General features: G+C 55.6%; 1 protein-coding gene across 1 annotated transcript; it reads right to left on the bottom strand.

Moving 5' to 3' along the window:
* Positions 1–6484: 6484 nt before the first annotated feature.
* ZDHHC22 (zinc finger DHHC-type palmitoyltransferase 22) lies at positions 6485–17330 on the bottom strand. Its single transcript, XM_032344838.1, has 3 exons — positions 16906–17330; positions 14538–15077; positions 6485–9325 (listed from the first exon to the last, which is right to left on the bottom strand). The coding sequence occupies exons 2-3, from the start codon at positions 15061–15063 to the stop codon at positions 9060–9062; spliced, it is 792 nt and encodes a 263-aa protein (XP_032200729.1). The 5' UTR covers positions 15064–15077; positions 16906–17330; the 3' UTR covers positions 6485–9059.
* Between the last annotated feature and the right edge of the window lie 203 nt (positions 17331–17533).

The raw sequence follows: 17533 nt of genomic DNA, 5'->3' as shown, positions 1-17533 counted from the left end.
GCAAGAAAAGGCCCACCATTCATTCAACATATCCTTACCCAGTGCCTCCCGGGAGAGAAGCTTTGCACTTAGGGCTGGGTATCAAACATGGGTTTCCCCTGCTGTGGAACAACTCACAGGGCCATAGGTGTGATGTCAGGGTCATAACTTACCAGCTGTGTGTTCCTGCGCTACTTCCTGGGTCTCTCTGATGTCCGGTTTCCTCTGTGCAGATCTGGGCTGTGGTCATGATTCAGTGAATTTCCCTATGCCAAATACCCATCTCCCACCTGGCTTTAGCACGAGCTCAAGAATGTTGCTATCGTTACCAATAACACCACAACCAGGTGATAGGGAGGCAGCGGGGTGGAGGGACACGGTGCCAGGGTCGTGCCTGCCGAGGGGAGGGGGCACCGGGAGGGATGACAGAGGGGTCGTGAGCGCTAAGGATGTCCCAGGAATTGAGGCACCGGGAGGGGGGGGATGTGGACAAGGCGGCCACTCCCTGCCTCCATTTCCCGGGATGAGTCGTGGGTCGGACCACTGTTAGCAGCACGATTCTGAGCCCAGATCTTGCCCTTTTGCCCTCCGAAACCCTGTGTGGCTCGGCGAGGCAAGACACCCAGCCGCGGGTCCAGTCCCGGGCTTGGTTTGCCGGGGTCCTCTCCCGCGCCGACGCCTGGAGAGTCGGGCTTGCGACCCGACGGCGCCCCCTTTCGACGGCGCCGCGCCACTGCAGCGGGTGCCGAGCCTCCACGAGACAGACACGCGGAGCCTTGGCCCACCCGCTGGGGGCCCCCCGGGAGTGCGCGGGGGCCCGAGGAATCGGTTTAGGGGTTTCGTCTTCCTTGGAGCGCACCACTGTTTCCTGTAATTTAATTTTCTTTCCTGAAAGCGTTGCTAATTAAATCCTTTCTCCAGCGAGGCGCCCGTCCCCTCCCCTGCTCCCCTGTTGATTAAACTACCCAGCACGAGCGCGGCAATTCTCCGCTGGGGCTGCGGGCGCTCGGGTGGAGGGACCTCGATGCTCGCTCACCTGGCCGCTCCTTCCTCGGCGTGCCTCCTCCGGTCTTCTGGCTCCCTCTGCACCTGGACCGTGCGAGCCGTCCTTGCAGCCTTAGTAAAAGCGGGCACAGCCCGTCCCCTGCTGCTGGTGACCTCTGCTGGCTGGGAATCCGTCAAAGCCCACCTCACGGCATTTCACCTCCCCGGGTCCTTCCGACTCTGAATCCTACCTCTCACCGCTTTTTCTGTTAAGCACTATTCCTGCCTTCTCCCCCACCGTCCACAGCAAACAGACTAAGCAGGTGGGCCAGCCCGCTGTGTGGAAGGTCACACAGCCTATGTAGGAGAGAGTTGGGACTAGACTCGGCTTTCCTGAAGCTTAGCCTCTCAGGAGTCACCAAGTCAGAAGCCTCCAGGGGCCAAAGAAGCAAAGGAAGAGTGTGGGGCAGCCCTGTGAGGGGTAAGGTCTGTGGCAAAACAGAGTGGCTTGTCCCTTTGGAGGTCATTTAAAAAATGTGCCCCATTGAAGGCCAAGCGTATCCAATTCCTGGTTAAGTCTAAGAGTGAGTCCTATGTGTGAGGATGGCAGTGATTTTCCCAGGGTGACAGAGACTCGGTGGCAGGACCACCGGGCACTCTGGCCTCTGTGTGGTGATCTAAGATGCCGCTCCCTGGATGGGGAGAGGCAGCCCCCTGCGGGGTTCTGCCCAGTGAGGCCTACTTCCTGCCACTCCTCCTGCCCCATGCTGTGGAGAAGTACCCCCATAGTCTCAGGGGAAAGGGACCCCACTGCTCATGCAGGGTCCCTTTCCCCTGAGACTATGGGGGGACACCACACTTCCCTACTCTCTATCTGAAATCCCCTATGCAGACCACCTCTGGCCCAGTTCTCAGCTAGCTGTCAGGCAGAGAAAGAAGGCAGCTCAAGCAAATCCCAGAATTTGAAAGGAGTTTGGGGGACCAATGCTATTTTTAAGTTTTTAAGGAGATATTACCGGTGGGGATTTCAGGCGTCACAAGCAGGCCAGGAAGGGGGCATTTGGGGACAGGGACTCTGGGAGGATGCCCACACAGGACTGCCTCCTCCCAGAAAGGCCTCACCGCCTGGTCCTCTGTGGCTTTCCCCTCAGGGTTCCAGGTCACTGCCCTGTTCCTGCCAGCAGAGCTTTGTGCTAATATTGCCCTAACTGGGGGGAGGGGTATTAACAAGGGATTCTGCCTCACCAGCCATCCCCGTGGCCCCTCCCAAGGCTTCTCTTTTCCTGAATATCACAGATGAGCTTTGGCAGATGCTTTCTGCCTTGGAGCCTGCTCCATTTCCGGGTCTTCGGAGGCCCCTCTGCCCTGGTCTCCAGGGGATGGGTATGGAGACGTGCCGGCTGTGCTCAGCTCCGTGGCGGTGTCTGGTCCCCTCCCGCAGGCACAATGACACTGCCTGGGGGTGGGCAGCAGCCCAGAAATAGCTCAGGCCTTTTTCCCCTGCTAGACATCCTCCTTGAGACCCAGGGGAGGGTCCTCAGCCTGGACTGTCCGTAGATATCCACGAGTAGCCTCTGGAAGAAGCTGCTTCATCCTAGGCAACTGGGCCATAATCATCGGTCTGGGTGGGATAGATACACCTCAAGATTCTTGGGGTCCTGAAGCCACCCCGTTTTCTCGCACAGACTCACCCTGAGCAGCTGTGAGCTCTCTGAAGCAGAGGCTGTGCCTAATTCCTTTCTCTGTGCCCACCAACACCTCTTGAATTACAGGTGCCCCATACACAGGTTAAATGAATGAATGGGTCAATGAATTCATGAGTGTGAAAACTTGACTGTTACTTGTCTGCAGGGCATTTACTGGATGTCCACCATAGTCCACAATACAAAGACAGTCTAGTGCCTGGGATAAAAGGATGAACTTGGGAACAGATACCCTGAGTTCGAATCCCTGAGCTGGCATTTACCAGCTGCAAGGCCAACTTATATGACCTCTCTGGGCCTCAGTGTCTTTACCCAGAACATAGAGGTAATGAATAAAGCATGCCTGCAGGGGTTGCAATGAAAATATTTACTATCGGTAAAGGGTGTATGACAAGGGCCTGGCACATAGTGAATGCTCAGTAAATGTTGGTCATTATTACTTATTATTACTCACGCATCAGCCATAGTGTCAGGGCTCTATACCGTCTGCTAGGTACTGGGGGAACCAGAGGACTCCACCATTGCCATTCCCGCTCTCCAAGTTTCAGCTGGGAGGCAAAACCCATAGGGGAGGGAAGATTTCCCTGGGGGCTGGACCAGTCAGAGCTAACGGGAAGAGGCCTGAGGCGGCCACTAGGTGGCGGTGTAGAGAGAGGGCGTTGCTGTGGGCCAGGAAGGGAACATAGGCCTCTCCAGTGGGGTGAGAACCCATACAGGGGGGAAAGCCCACCCCTCTGCGTGAGCCCCTGGTAGTCATCTTGGTAGAAACAGCTTCCTTCTAAACCACTTCCCAAGTTGTATGGGAAGGAAAGAGGAATGGGAGCTCTTCCCAGAGGCTCTTTCTTATTTGAGCCCAAGGGTCCCTGATGTTTCCGGTTGAGTTCTCCAACGGCTTTAAACTGAACTCCTGGGAAATGAAGGTGACCCTCTGCCTTTGGTCTCCAACCCGGAGGACCCTGCTGATCACTAGAAAAACTAGACATCAGTTTGTGCTCGACTCTTCCAAGCAGGACAACCTGTAAAGGGATCAAAGGGAAGAGGCAGGTCTGCAGGGAACATGGCTTGAGGACGAACCTCTTCTCCAACTGTGATGGCAGCATGCTTACTCGGGCCCCCATTACTCCTAAATGGAGACTCACAATTCCCAGGAGTCACGTGGCATCCCTGCCCCTGCACAGTCCCTCGTACCCCCACCCCTACCTATGGCCCTGCTTTCCTGTCTGGCAACTCGTATTCATCCTGTATGACCCTGACGTTGCCCCTCTGGGAGGTCTTCCAGCCTGCCCACCAAGTGAGTGCTCTTCTTCTGCAGTACCCTGCCCTTCTCCCTCATAACTGTCTGCGATTGGTCCTCTTCCCTGAGAGCATCCCGAGGTCAGGTAATGGGTCTCATTCATCTTTGCATTCCCGGTTCCTGGCATCATGCCTGGCACGGAGTGGGCATCAATGAATGTCTGAGGAATGATTGGAGGTGCTGGGCCAGCACCACCCACAGAGAGAGGAATGAAGACAGAAACAGAAACCAACATCGGGAGCAACGGAGCTACCCCCCCATCCCATTAACAGGCTCACTCTGGTTGGCGACCAGGTCCAAGGATCGGCCTCATTTCTAAAACATCTCGGATAAGGCAGGAGCCATGTATCCCAGCTCCCTGCCCAGCCCCTCCTATTCTCCCCAGCAGGAGGAGCTGCCTTCCCAGCATCCTGGAGAGCATCCCAGAGGATGAGGGGAGTAATGAGCTCAGTTGCAGGATACTGTACTGTGGTTTGCGTGTGTGGAGTGGCAAGGACAGCCATGTTCCTGGGAAAGGAGACTAGCTAAAAGATGATGTCTGCTGAGACCTACAGACTGGCTTCATTAGAGCAGGTGGGAACTCAGGTCTCCTCAAGGACTTGTGTCCTCTATTGCCACGGGCTGATGGTTTCTCCCTGCTTTGGCAGCCAGGAGGCCGTGCTGCAGGGCACAATGTACAGATTGCCCCGAATCTCTTCCTCCAACGCGAGGTTACAGAGGTTACAGGTTAGTTAAGAGGGATAACCTCGCCAACCAATGGGCCAGGGACAGAGGGGAGTGATCCTGGTTACCCTGAACCCCGGGGTCATGATCTTCTCCCCACTCCAGTGCTCCTGATGGCCTTTCCTTTGAGGTCACCTTGACCATCCTAGCTCAACCTTCAGGATCCTCTCGGGCCTTCTCCCCCTGGACCCCTTCAAGTCAAGCTCCATGTCTGTGCAATGGCTCTGACACTTCTTTCCTCCCCAGCCCACAGCCAGTGTTCCCGCCCAAACCCTGGTTATGTCACCCTCGGCTCATGACAATGCCTCTTTTCGAGTGCTCCCCCCTTCCAGCCTAGCCACCAAAGCCCCACTTTCTGAAATCTGGCTCTAATCATGTAGCTTCCTGTTCACAACCTTCAATGGTTACCCTATCAACTTCACTCCAGATCTCTTAATTTGGCATTCAAGGCCCCCTTCTGCTCAGGGGCCAGCTCCTAGATTTAACTCCCTCTGCCTCTCTGTGCTGTCCCCTATGGTCACGATCCCATGATCACTCCAAGGTTCCAGGCCTGTTCCCTTTTCCTGGAAAGCCCCCATTGTCCATCTCCACCTGCTTAAGTCTCATCCACCTCTGCAGGCTCTGCAGTTCACATGGAAAGTCCCTGGACCCTACAGCTAGGATGGGCTCTCTTCCTCCTCTGGGCTCTCCCAGGAACCTCTCCAGGATGTGAACCCCAGGTGGACAGCATTGTCTCATCTGTCTTCCAGCCCCACAATGTGCACAGAACAGAAGAGATGTGGAGTGAGCAAATGAGTACAAAATTGAAGCATTCATTTGCTCAGTATTTACTGAGCACCTACTGTGTGCCTCGCCCCTGCTTGACATTCAGGATACAATGGTGAAAAGGCAGGAGTGTCTGCCCTGTGGAGTGTAGTTAGCCCGTGCTCTAGAATGTGCTGAAGATTAGCCACACCTCCATTCATCCCTCACGCCCTTGCCCAGTATACCTGGGGTCTGCCTTCTTCGTTGCTCATTGGCATGTGTACAGAATGCAGACCCATATACAATACTGGCCTTGGCTGAAGGTTCTTCACCAGCCCAATTGGAACTAGCACTCTTGTAGTTATGTCATCCATTAGTCTAGGCCTGCTTATCTTTAGGATGCGTCAAACATCATGCTCATGCACCTGCTCAAGGACCACTCTCTCCCTGCAGGGCCCAACCCCCTCGCAGCTGCCCCGAGGACTGGGTAGCCCGAAGTCTCAGAGAGGTCAAGGAGCCTGGCTGATCCTCAAGGATGGTCAGCTCTGGCTGTGATGGAGAACCACGTGGCTTCTCCACTTCATTCTCTCCCCACCTGTTCTCTGACCTGGGAAGGGGTGGGAGAGGAAGAAAAGCGGAAGGAAGTGGAGGAAGGTTCTCAAGTTAGACATTCTACCCCTGGTCCCCAGGGCTCCACAGATCCCAGCATGCAGACCTGCTACCAGCCCTGGGGTAGTACACATTTACCGACCACACAACACAGCCCTGCTCATTCACAAAGGAGACTGGCTGATGGACTGGAGTAGGATCCCAGGGTTCCGTGCAAGTAACAGGCATGGCCCTTTTCATCACTGGATTCTGAGGTGAGCCAGGGGCTCGAGGGGAGGCACGGGAGCAGCTGGGGCAGGAGGATGGGGTTTACTGGGGGAGTCTGGACAATGGCTATTTACCTACTAGAACAGAAGGGTTTTTAATACTTAGCTTAAGTATTTCAACAGCTATTATGACTGCGTTGGTGCATTCTAGCCTTGCCAGCCCCGCTACCAGCCACAGCGCCCATGCGATCACATCAAATCTGAGATAACAACACATATTTTATTGATGTTCTTCATCAACAATACAGGGCCATGTGTACAAATGCTACTCCGGTCCCACACCTGGCAACCTCCCCACATCACCACCCATTGACCAGTCTGCCAGGAGTCAAACCCTGCAGGTCTCCCTTTTATTTCCTCTCCCCATGTCAAGCCTCACAGTGCTGAGCCTCCAGGAGGCTGGGAATGGCATGGCTAGCTTCCCAGCTTGAGCTCTGGCGTTGGGAGAGAGCCAAGGCCTGGATTGCCCAGGGCCTCTCTTTCTGCCCCTTCCACTCCCACTGTTGAGGTATGGACAAAATTGAGGGTGAAGATGATCCCCAGTGACTTCCAGCCCACCAGCCTTGGCTCCTCTTCAGCCTTCTCTGCAAATATCCTTCCCTTCCAAGGGATCTGACCGGCTGACACCAAGATGGCAGAAAAACCATTTTTCAAGGGGTGGGAGTCAGTGCAAGGGGCCAGTGACGAGATGCCCCTGATGGCAGAGATCTTGTTTTCTTGTTCATCATTGTTTGTTTGTTTCAAGTTTTTATTTGAATTGCAGTTAGTTAACATACAATGTAATATTAGTTTCAGGAGTAGAATTTAGTGATTCATCACTTACATGTAACACCCAGTGCTCATCACAAGTGTGTCTTGTTCATCATCGTATACCAGTGCCTGGAAGAGACTTGGCACATTGTTGGCACTCAGTAAATATATCTATGTACGAATGAATGAATGAATGAACGAATGAATACAAAAGGGAGTGTGAGCCAGGGGTGCCATTTCTACATTAGCCCTGTAGAGGGCGTGAAGGCAGGACCAAGGTAAAATCCTCCTGAACTCTGCTCAAGAACTCAGCGTGCTGTGTGGCAACGCTTGAGGTCGCTGTGGACACTGTAGGGTGTGGGCTTCAGCCCTGCTGTCTGCATGAATGGCAGACTGGCCTTGGGATTCAGTCAGAAGGGGCACTTGTGCCTTCCAAACTTCCAAATATGTCCCAGAGATTTGACCCTCTGGGTTCCAGAACACACAGCTGTGCCCCCATCCAGAGCCAATTAGATAAGCAGGACTGGCTTCACAACTACACCCCTATATTCTGGTCTCCCCCATTCCTGAGCTTCAACTCTCCCCACCTCACCTCTCAGAGCACAGCATGACCTTCCAGCTCCCTCACCACTGCCCGCACCTGCCACTGACACTGCTCCATCTCCCTTTCCTCAATGCCAACCTCCCTCAACTAGCGTTAATATCCAGGTCATCCTGTCTCTCCAGAGACTCCCTCCTTGGTAGCTGGGTAGGGTCCTAGAAGTTTGCATTATGATTTTCAGATCCCTCCATGCCGGCTCCCTGCTTCATGAAAGCAAATAATTCACAGGCATCTCTATAGTTCTTGCCTCTGGACCAGCAATCACAAAGAGGATGCTAGAATCTTGGGGGTGGGGAAGGATCTTCCCTCTCCGGACCCTGTGCAGAAATTTTTTCCATGGCATGCCTGCCAGATGACTGACCAGTCCCTGCTGGAACACCTCCATGGGGCACTCTACTTCCCCAGGCAGCCGTTCAAACACTGAACAGCTTTAGCTGCTAGAACATCCTTCAGAAATGAACCCACTTGGTCCCCTCATTCTCATTCCACAAATATCCCAGTGCCCAACCTGTGTGTGACCTCTCTCCTCCACTCCCCTAAGCATTCTCTCTTTCACAACAAACCTCCTCACCATCTCTCCCCCACCACATGCACATACATACACGCCCCCTTCTGTATGGTTATGCAGTCACATGCTTCTCTCATTTGTCAGTATTTCTCCTTTCCTTCTTCCTTCTTCCTTGCCTCCCCAGCACCTAGCAAAGACCCAGAGGCTGGAGATCAAGGTGGGAAAACCTGGAAGAGTGCCAGGGAAAGGAAGTCCCAGACTGGATTGGGGTGGCCAGCTGGGGCAGGCTGGACAGGGGACAGCACCTGGAAATCCCTGGTCATTAGCTGCTGCCTCCCAGAGAAAGGGCCTTGCAGTTTGGGGATAGGACAGTAAGCTACTGAGTTTCCCTTCCATTGCTTACAATTCCATAGAGAGGATAACACACCCCTCCTTTCCCAACCTCACAAGCAGTTGGCAGAGCCAACTTGGCTACCTCTTATACATGGTAATTTTAAACATTTTTGCCAGCCTCTGGATCCTGGGGAGAATCATACCAACAGCAAGAATCCATTCTCCACTCCCAACATGGATCTGAGAGGGAAAGTTCTAGCTGATAGCAGTGATGACATGAGACATGAGAGAGTGGGTGAACAAGGCAGAGCGGGAGGGCAGGGGCTCCAATGGGAGAAACAAAAGCAGAGGCCTCCTAACAGTTGGCTGGCTCCTAGGAGTGACCATTTTTCCTTCTTGCCATGATCTGTTAGGCAACACAGGTCTCTGTAGGTCACAGACCAGGGGTGGATGCTAGGATCTTGCCAGCTCAAGGTTGTATTGGGTCATGGGTAGAGACAAGAGTGTCATGGTCTTATGTTCAGGGAGAGTCAAGACACACACAGAGAAATGATGGGAATGCCTGCTACTTGTCCCGCTGCTTGGAGCTCTCACCTCCGACATTGAACATGGGGATCAGCAGGCCCAGCAGCCACCTCTTCCCGAAGACCTCCTGTAAGTTCTTGCGCCAGGGCCGGGCACTCACCGCCACCCCCTTCCGCACCTGGTGACGGGTCTGCCCCCGGAGGATCAACAGCAGCTGATGGCAGCAGAAGCCTGCGCAGGCCAGGCCGATGGCAAACCAGAGGTAGAGCATGAGGATGACGAACATTTCAGAACCGAGGACAGCTCCTGCAGGGGGGCGGGGAAACACCAAGCTCGCTTTACACCCAGGCCACGTACTGAAAAGCAATCCATGCAGGCGCTTTCCGCTAGGGAGAGAGGGAGATTAATGAGACTGAAGCTATATTTTGTAGCAATCTCAGGGCTGCTGCATCGAGGGAGAGCAAGGATGAACTAGTTGACCTAACTTTTTCTTAGTGTCAATGGCTCCTGAGGGTAGAGGGGAGACCTGGGGACGTGGGGCAGAAGAAAAGGAAGCTTCCTGGGCAGTGCGTGGATGCTAACATTTCCTCGGAGTCAGAGACCCCGTCTCTCTCTGCCTTCTCTTTGCATCTGGGATCAGGGAGAAGATGTTTTCGCAGGGGGTGAGGGGGGTGAGCTGGGGATGCTAGAGAGGGAGCTGGCTCCTGGGCAGTTGCCTTGACCGCAATGCCACCTTCCTATGGAGCTGGGAGCACTGGCTGGGAAGACTCCCGAAAGTGACAGCATGATGGAGAACAGGGTCTAGTCATCAAGAAGAATAAATCACAAGCTCCAAGGGCAGTGCAAAGCACTGACTTAGAGAATAATTCAGTCATTAGTGTTAATAAGAGGACAGCATGGCCACTAGAGCATTTGGCCAGAGCTGTTCTGTCAGCCTTAGCCTTGCTAAGGCTGGAAGAGGCCCCCAAGGTCATCATTCCAGCTTCCTGCCTTGGGCAGAAACTCTCAAACCCCTCCAAACTAGCACTCTCTATTATAGGTCTTAAATACCCACTGAGCAAGAGATCTCACATTCTTGTTCAGATCTGGGATGGTCAGTCCATGCTAGCTTGAATCTCCCAGCTCTGTGGTCTTGTACAGGTTTCTTAATGTCTCTGAGTTGCGGTTTGCTCATCTGTAAAATGGGTATAATAATAATGATCCCATAAGATCTCAGTAACCTTGCACAATTCAGGGAAATGGTGTACAAAGTGATTAGCATTGTGGTTCACACTCAGTGCAGTGCTCCCTGCTGAGGGCCATTCACAGATGAGGAGACTAGATCCAAGAAGGGCTCACATTTAACTCTTAAGACTATCAAGTTTTCTCCTTCTTTCCAGGGCTTGGAGTCCCGGATGGGCTGCAGGCTTGAAAGCCATGGTGGAGACACCTAGCTTGACTTGTCCAGCAGCTAAGACAGTGGGTCCAGGAGAGAACTCAAAAACCCTCCTCAGCCCCTCACTCCCTGCAGGGAAAGCCCACCACCACCCTTTCCTTTTTTTTTTTCTTTCAAGATTTTATTTAGGACAGAGAGAGATAGCGAGAGAGGGAACATAAGCACGGGGGAGCTGGAGAGGGAGAAGCAGGTTCCCCACTTAGCAGGGAGCCCGATATGGGGCTCAACCTCAAGATGCTGGGATCCATGACCTGAGCCAAAGGCAGACACCTGATGACTGAGCCGCCCAGGTGCCCCCCACCCACTTCCAGTGAGATGAATGTACCCACTCCAGGGACCCCACCTTACAGCCTCCTCAACCTCTGCAAATGTCAACCATATCCTTCTCCACCAGCATCCCCTAGCTCTGGTCCACCTCTTCCCTGGTCTTCTCAATCCCCAGTTTCCAGACCCCCAAGGGTTGGGCTTTTAAAACTTGTCCAGTCGGAGCCCCAGTGGACTCAGCAGCCAGGAGGCCGTGGGCTGGATTCAGGTTTGCTCATTAGCAGCCTCCTCTCGCCATCAGTCCTGGGAGCTTTGATAGCAGTAGCTCCTCTCGAAGTTGGAGACAAATAATCCCAGCTGCCCAGGAGATGGAAAGCTCACTCCAGCCAACATGTTGAGCAGCCCCTCAGCTGGCGTGGGGGCAGCAGAGGGACAGGACTTAGACAGGCTGTTCCATCCCTCTGACCCACTTCTTCCTTGTCAGCACGGGTTAGCTCAGGCAGCCACGTGTAGGATGAAGGATCCTGGGCCCATGGTGCCCTTTGGGCTCCAGGAATGCTGACGGGCAAAGATGGCCCTCGAGCTGGGATGTGAGAACATCAGAGCTGTCAAATGCCTGGCCTCCCTTGCAACTCAGCCGCAGGGATAAGCCTGGGCTGACGGAAGCTGTTTTCCATAGGCTTTTTTCTGGCACTAAATCAAGACATGTGGAAAAGACCTCATGGCCTTTTCCTGGCCCCTTGCAGCAGCTACAAAAGGCTATTCTGGGTACTTGCTTTCTCTTGAAGTGTTTGAAGTTGCTCAGCCTGGCTGCCTCAGCTCCTCTGAATTATTTAATAATAGTTCTGCTTCTTTTAGAAAATCACAGAATTTTCCTCAAGGGCCTAAATGGTCACACGATCCAATCTTTCCACCCCTCCTGCCTACCAAGCATCTATGACACCTTTGACAGATGGTCACCTAGCATCTTTAATAGACGTTGAGGGACAAGAAGCTCCCTCCCTCCCAAAGTGGCTCATTCATCAAGCAGCAGCTGCAGAGGCAGCTCCAGAGAGGCCGTGTGGTGCCCTGGTCAGCTCCAGGGGCTGGCAGCCCTGAGATTAAATCTTGGGTTGGAGTCACACCAGTGTTCTAGTTTAGAAGTGGTTTAAACTTGCTGAGCCTTGGGTTCCTGGGCCTTTAAAATGAATATGAGACTACTTACCTCCTGGACTTATGGGGATTGAGTGAAGTGAAACCTGCATGGTGGGTAGCACATAATAGGTGCTCAGCAAATGTTAGTTCCTTTTCTCCTGGGCCTTCTGGTGGCACCCGCCATACTGGCACCCTTAGCTAAATGCCATGACATGGGTCAGACGGCGACGTCTCCATTTCCCAGATGAGATGAATGAGACTCAGAGAGGTGACACAACTTATACCAATCCCCTGAGGCCCAAAGAAAGTACTATTTCCAAAATCAGACTGGCCAGTCTCCCACCTCGGCCTGAGCCCGCGGGCGGGCACTCACAGCCGTGCTGTCCTCCGCTGGCAGGCCTGACTCGGGGCAGCACCACAGCCGGGGACAGCTCCATCTACGACCACGCTTTCGCCTTCCCGCTCCCTCCTGTCCACCAGCTCCACCTCCTTCACCCAGCAGAAAAGAGAGAGTGTGTCTGCGAGTGTTTGGATTGAGAACAGGGGGAGAGGAGATAGGAAAGGAGAAGCTGAAGGAGTGAGGTGTGAATGTGGGCAGGGAGCGAGGAGTCAGGTCAGCAGGGGAGGAAGACGCCTGGGGTGGGAGAGTTGGTGATTAGAAATCTTGGCCTCCTTTTCTCCGTGGGGATGGGGAGAAAGCAAAAAGGGGGTGGGACTCATCCTTCTGCTGCAACAGAGATCTGAGCCCCAAGGTAGGCGCTGACTGGCTCTCTTCTCCCCCCAGATCAAAGCAAGGGCCCCTCTTCCTTTCTATCCTGTCTCCCAAACCTAGCACATATGGACAGGCCTCAAGCCCAGGCTTATCTCAGATCAAACCATTTCAAGATCTCCCGTTGGAACCATTCATTCTGATGTGATGAAGCTACTTGGAAAAGAAGTGTAATCAGGCTCTCTGGCTCCCCTCATGCCTCCACCTGCCTGTGCTCACACTCCACCCTCTAGCCCGCCCACCCACCCTCCCCCGGCCTGGTTATTTTGGGCCCAGCAGACTCCTGTGCCCATGCCAGGATCCAGAAGGCCCAGAGCTCTGAATTTTGGGCCGAACTCAGCCATCAGACCTTAAGGCAACCCTACAGCTGGGGCCTTCGCGGACCTCTGAATTCCGCTGTCTGATGGCGCAACAGCTCTATTCCTGCAAAGGATTGGGCTGCAGCCCCAACAAAGACTGAAATGATGGCTTCCCCCAGAGTGGAGCACAACTTTTTTGTGAATGGCCAGCCCAGGCACAACAAGACTATCTTAGGCTCTTGGTGGAAGTACCTGCAAGGTCTTTCTTTGTCCCCGAAAGGTCACTAGATGAAAAAACATGCTGCAATTCCTTGTGCTACTGGGGGCTGTTTCAAGACTTGGGGGAGTAGGGTGGGGGGGCAGAGGGTGGTGGTCAGGAGTGGTAAGATCCTGGGCAATCCATTTAATCCTATCTGAGCCTCAGTGTCTTCATCTGAGAGATGGAAATAACAATCTCACTCGTGCACACGCACACAGGCATGCACACTACCAACTTTAAGAACCAAGTGAGGTGACGTCAAAGGCCAGGGTAGGGATGGAATGGAAGGAAATGAGGTAGGCGTAAATTTCAAGGCCAGGTAAAGTGGTAAGAACTGCCACCAGGAGCCAGGTCCCTCTAGGCCAGGAACAAAGGAGCTCTCCCTGTCCCCACTGCGCGCACAGCTGAGTGCCAGTGGGAAGGGCCACATGCCTGGCTCCTGCAAGTGCAAGAGCCTCCCTGGAGGGTCAAATCCAACACCAGTCCCACAGCTCTGTGATGGGAAAATGGATCCATTAAACAGGGCTGCATCTCCAACCAGGGTGCCCTCTGCTCTAAGCTGTCTGCAGGCTAGAGAGCAGCCTGGTGGGGACAAACACAGTGGGCAGGACAGCAGGACTTAGCTTCCTGCTGGGGCTGGCCTGGCACCCTGGTCAGTCTTACTGTGGTTGGTTGGCAAGAACTTTGGAGGACAAAAATCCTTGGGGGAATGTGTGGGCAGGGCTGGAGTCCAAGCGGAGGGAGGTCATAGCGCGGGTGTACCTCAGAAGCTGCATGGAGGGGTGGTCAGCACCCGGCCCCGCCTGGCACAGAGCAGGGGTATCGTCTGGAGCCTCAGGAAATTCTATGCGCAGATGGTTCCCGGCAAGCAAGGAGGAGATGATGAATGAGGATGGGGAGCGGAGAGGGAGGCGGCCAGGAAAAATACAGCATGCCCAGTTAACTTGAATTTCAGAGAGATAGCAGAATTTTTACCTATTTTTTTTATTTTTTAAAAAGATTATTTATTTTAGAGAGAGCACTCTGGGTGGGGGCCGGCGGCAGAGGGAGAGGATCATCGAGGCTGAGTGCGGAGCAGGAAGCGGGGCTTGCTCTCACCACCCTGATATCATGACCCGAGCCAAACCAAGAGCCTGCGGCTTAACCTGTGGAGCCACCCAGGTGCCTCGATCACAGAATTTTTAAAATTTAAGTATGCCCCATGCACTATTTAGGACATACTGAAAAGGTATGCATTGTTTATCTGGCCTTACGATTTAACTGGGCATCCTATATTTTTATTTGCTAAGTCTGGCAAACTTGGGGTGGGGTGGAAGGTCCTCGTTGTAGGGCCCAACCTGCCGGCCAAGGCCACTCACCGGAGAAGAACTGGCTGATGGAGGTGGGAAGGAGAGTGAGGAAGGCCAGGGGGTGGGCGAAGGAGGTGGAAAGGGCCGCGGAGATGTAGGCCACGCCAGCCACCATGGAGTAGAGGCAGGCAAGGGAGGTGTAGAGGCAGAACAGGACGAAGTTGCGCATGTTTCTGCTGCCGATGCAGTTGCCCGTGAAGAAACAGTGATGGTCGTGCCTCAGGGTGACTCTGGCGCACACTCGGCAGAAGTGGGTGCTGGGCGGGGGGCACAGGGCCCTCCTGGCCGAGGGGCCCTGGCAGGCCTCCAGGTCGTCGGGGGAGTTCTGGATGACCAGGACGTAATTGCCCAGGGCATTGGTGGAGAGGAACAGGAAGAGAGCCCCATGGAGCAGCGCGGGAGGGAAGAGCCTGGCGGTGGCGGGGTCCTGGCGCATGCTGGGCAGGAAAAGGAAGAGCTGCAGCGCGAAGGTCACCAGGGAGATGCACAGGAAGTAGGCGGGGGCCACCACGTTGAGCAGCCTCAGGGCCAGCATCCTCGATTACATTCCTAAGGGGCCCGGGGTGAGAGGAAGACTCACTGCTGTGTCCGCGGGGCGTCGTCCACCAGTCCCACCCCACCCAAATCCAACCTCCCCGTCCCTGTCCCTTAGATCACCCCTCCTCTCTTCCCTAAACCAAGCAGGTTGGTGTGAGACCTCGAGACAGAAACGGCCTCTGGGGGTCAGGCCCTACTTCCAGGTGCCTGGCCCCTCAGTTTCCGAGAAACCTCAACCTTGACACTCTGGAGCCCTGGGGTCAAGCCCAAGGAGGTCAAGGGCAGGGCTTATTGGCTGTTTGGAGGGGATGAGGACCATGGGGCTAGGGCTCCACCCCTTTATGGCAGCGGAAAGGAGCTCAGGTTTGGGATTTCTCCTCCAGACCCCCTTGGAGAAGAAAGCAAAGAATTTGGGTGGGCCAGAGAGAAATGACCTGCTTCACCTTTTCTCTGACCCTCCGAACCACCCCCACCCAATCTTGGGCAATACTCAGGGACCACACCCATAACCCAAGGCTCTTTGGAAGTCTGTGTGCTTGTAGGTCCCTGATTTGCAAGTGTGTGTGGTGGGGAGTGTGTGTGTGTGGGGGGGGGGGCGGTTCCTTGTGTATGACTCCACATGTAATCTGTGTGCGCCTGGTATCTGTGTTTGTGTATGTATATATTTGTGTCTCACACACGCAGCCGCTGACACCTGGCTTTAAAAACAATTAATTAAAACAATCAGTACATTCACACCGGCGCCCAGCCACCGGGTGAGGTAAGGGGGTACAGCCGGATACCTGTATCAGCCGGTCCTGGTCGACCCCTCTCTCCATCGCTGGCTGCCCTGGCTATTTCTTGGCAAAGATCGTTTTCATTTGAAGCGACGAAATTAAAATCCCCCCTTCGTGCCCTCCCCCCATCCTCCTGGAGCGAGAAACCCAAACAACCCCGATGGCGCCGAAACCCTTTCGATGCCAACAAGCCCGCCCTGCGCGAGGGAGCGGATGCTTGCCAGCCTTTCCGCGGATCTACCCCCGCCGCCAAGCACCCCCGCCGCATCCCCACTCTACCCTACCCCCCAAAGCCCTGGTTCCTGCCCAGCTTCGGAAGCCACCGGGAAATAAGATTCCTGGTGCCCGAGAGAACTTTTCCAGGGGCTAAGGAGTCGGCGAGCCCTAGGCGCAAGAAAAGTTCTGGGAAGGCGGCTGCACCCAGGATGGGCGAGTGCCACGAGGCCTCGGTCCAGGCTGTCCCGTCCGGAATGGGCGACTGATCACCTTGGAGTCCCCTTTGCCGTTGCCAGTGCCCCTGTGGACCTGCGGCAGCCATGGGGAGCACGAGCCTCTCTCCACCGCGGGGGATCAGCCCAGAGCACGCCCGGGGGTGGTCGCTGGGGGCTCCGCGCCGCCCCCGACCGGGCGCTCCCGGGGGCTGCGGCAGCGCTGCCCACCCCAGAGAGCCCCCGGCGCGGGTCTCGGGCGAAGCAAGTGTCTTCCCCACGCCGGTCGCCAGGGGGGCGCGGGAGCAGCCTCCAGATGCGCCGCGGCGCCTGGAAGGCGGACAGGGGCTGGGGGAGCTAGGGGCGCTCGGCGGGCGGGCGGCCGCAGCCCCCCGGCCCCGCACCTGACCGCGGACCCCGCCCGGGCGGCCCGGGGGCGTGAGAAGCCGTCCGCACGTTAACCAGCGGCGGCCTCGCCCGCGGCGGAGGGCGGCCCAGCCGGGAGCCTTAGAGAGGCTGGCGGCGCGGGTGACCGCCGGCTCCTCGGCCACCGCCTCCTGGACGCCGGGGAAGCCGCCCCCAGCGCCGCCGCCGCTGCCGCCGCACCGCCGCAGAGGGGTGGGGAAACGAACTCACCGAGCTCGGGTCGCGGACAAGAGGAGCCCTGGACGCCGGCTCTCGCCCTCCCCGAGGCTGCAAAGTTGTGGGCTCGGCCCCGCTGGCTCACAGCCTCCTCACGCTTCGCTTCGGGGGACTGGGCAGGTAGCGGGGCTGTGGGGAGGAGGGAGCGGGCAGCTGCCTTCCTCCCACTTGGGAGCCAGCGAGTGGGGGCCAGGAGGCGGCGGGGATGGCAGCTGGGCACCCCTCAACCCCGCCACCCCTCCCTCCCCTCCTGGGGGCGGCGCTCTGGCCACCCCTCTCAGCATCGTGGACTTGCCCCCCCTTTTCCCTGGAGCCGGCTGGGGCGCCCTGCCTGACTTCAGCCGCCGATTCCAACTGGGGAATCTGGATTCAGCGCTGATGTGGATGTCCTAGCCATTCTCTGCTCCCTCCCTCCCTGCTGTGGCTGACACCCTCGCAGCTCCCCACTCTCTCGGAAGGAGAGAAGCCTGGGGGGTTGAGAGCTCAGCTTGCCTGGGGCAACACCCATAAAGATCAAGGACGTTGTGCACACTGGGGTTGAGACCCCCCAACTCTGGAACCTGCCTGCCTGGGTCTCAGTGTCCGCCATGCACTGCTGTGTGATCTTCAGATTCGAGTTTTT

Source organism: Mustela erminea, chromosome 5, assembly GCF_009829155.1.
Source record: "Mustela erminea isolate mMusErm1 chromosome 5, mMusErm1.Pri, whole genome shotgun sequence".
Taxonomy (NCBI): Eukaryota; Metazoa; Chordata; class Mammalia; order Carnivora; family Mustelidae; genus Mustela; species Mustela erminea.
The sequence above is the reverse complement of the archived record's forward strand: the minus strand, read 5'-3'. Positions and strand labels throughout refer to the sequence as shown.

Coding starts and splice junctions, on each gene's coding strand:
- ZDHHC22 (XM_032344838.1), bottom strand. CDS start 15,063: ATGCTGGCCCTGAGGCTGCTCAACGTGGTGGCCCCCGCCTACTTCCTG. Junction 9,326..14,537: donor CATCAGCCAGTTCTTCTCCG/GTGAGTGGCCTT, acceptor GCCCCCCTGCAG/GAGCTGTCCTCGGTTCTGAA.